Source organism: Perkinsus marinus, assembly GCF_000006405.1.
Source record: "Perkinsus marinus ATCC 50983 genomic scaffold scf_1104296958534, whole genome shotgun sequence".
Lineage (NCBI taxonomy): Eukaryota > Perkinsozoa > Perkinsida > Perkinsidae > Perkinsus > Perkinsus marinus.
Window position 1 is genome coordinate 1 of NW_003206747.1, and position 1,203 is coordinate 1,203.

General features: G+C 45.0%; 1 protein-coding gene across 1 annotated transcript; it reads left to right on the forward strand.

The window, feature by feature from the left end:
- Positions 1–85: 85 nt before the first annotated feature.
- Pmar_PMAR029076 (cathepsin b, putative) lies at positions 86–331 on the forward strand (the record flags this gene model as incomplete). Its single annotated transcript, XM_002774264.1, has 1 exon — positions 86–331. A coding segment is annotated over one exon (246 nt), but the record flags the coding sequence as incomplete, so codon positions are not given.
- Between the last annotated feature and the right edge of the window lie 872 nt (positions 332–1,203).

Genomic DNA, 1,203 nt, shown 5'->3' on the forward strand with positions numbered 1-1,203 from the left:
TTGCGACTGAGAATTTAGATTTCTCTCGGATGATGTCGCTGGTAGCTGAGCGGATCGCCTCTATTATAGAGGCTCTAAATTTCAGGTTCTCGGGGTGATTTCTATGTATGAGGATTTCCGACTCTACAAGTCTGGTGTCTACGTGCACACAACTGGTGGCCTCGTGGGTGTTCATAGTCTTAAAATTATTGGTTGGGGAGTTGAGTCCGGGCAAGATTATTGGTTGGCGGTGAACTCTTGGAATGAGGAATCGGGTGATCATGGTATGATAAAGCTTGCAGTGGGGGAAACTGGTATAGAGAACAGTATATATTACGTCGAGCCAGTTTAGTAGTTGGCTCACAGCATGAGTCATGATTCATGACTTTTCTCAGTTAGTCATATTTCTCCAGCTGAATCTCATACGTTTCAGCCAGGGCTGTCGCCAGGCGTATAAATGTACGCTCTAGGCGTAAAGTCGCAGACGCCGCAGAAAAGAGGGAGTATACTTCGTATGAGACCGAAAAGCGTACTACATACGCCCACAGAAGTTCTCTCCACCAGTTCGGCTGCACTCAGGAAGTACACTCACGTGACTGATAATATCACGCATCGAGTCACGTAGATGATGTCGCACGATTTGTTGCTTTAGCGAGGTGAATTGTGACTCGCAATAGTACGAATTGAGTCACTCAATATATCAGACTGGTATATTGAGTGATTACAGACAAAGTCGTCGCTATCTGTCACAAGTGAAGAGTGTCCGAAACATTCGATCCGAATACTCTCAAGTTTACGGTAATTGAATAATTTACGATCAATATCATCAATAATGTCATGACCGTGAGAACTACATAATGCACATAGACTATTGTGCACCTTGCCTATTCCTATTGCGACTCAACTTCAATAGCAATAGTACGCGTTTGAGGATGCAGCACGTCCCATCATGGGTGCGAAAGCATCGACTACCATGGGAAATCGTACAAATATTAGTGGAATTGAGAAATTACGCAGCGCAGTTGCAGTTAGACCCTGACTTCTTGTGAATGATCTGTAGTGGCCCATTTGAAGTTTTTTCGTGCAAAATCAGTGTGATAAATTTCGCGCCCAAACGTTTTGTTTAGAGTTAATCAGTCTGATGCTTGCACATGGGCGTACACCAGACGTAGTCAGTGCTACGAGGCGTAAGCCTCGCGAGCGCTGGCGACAGCCCTGGTTTCA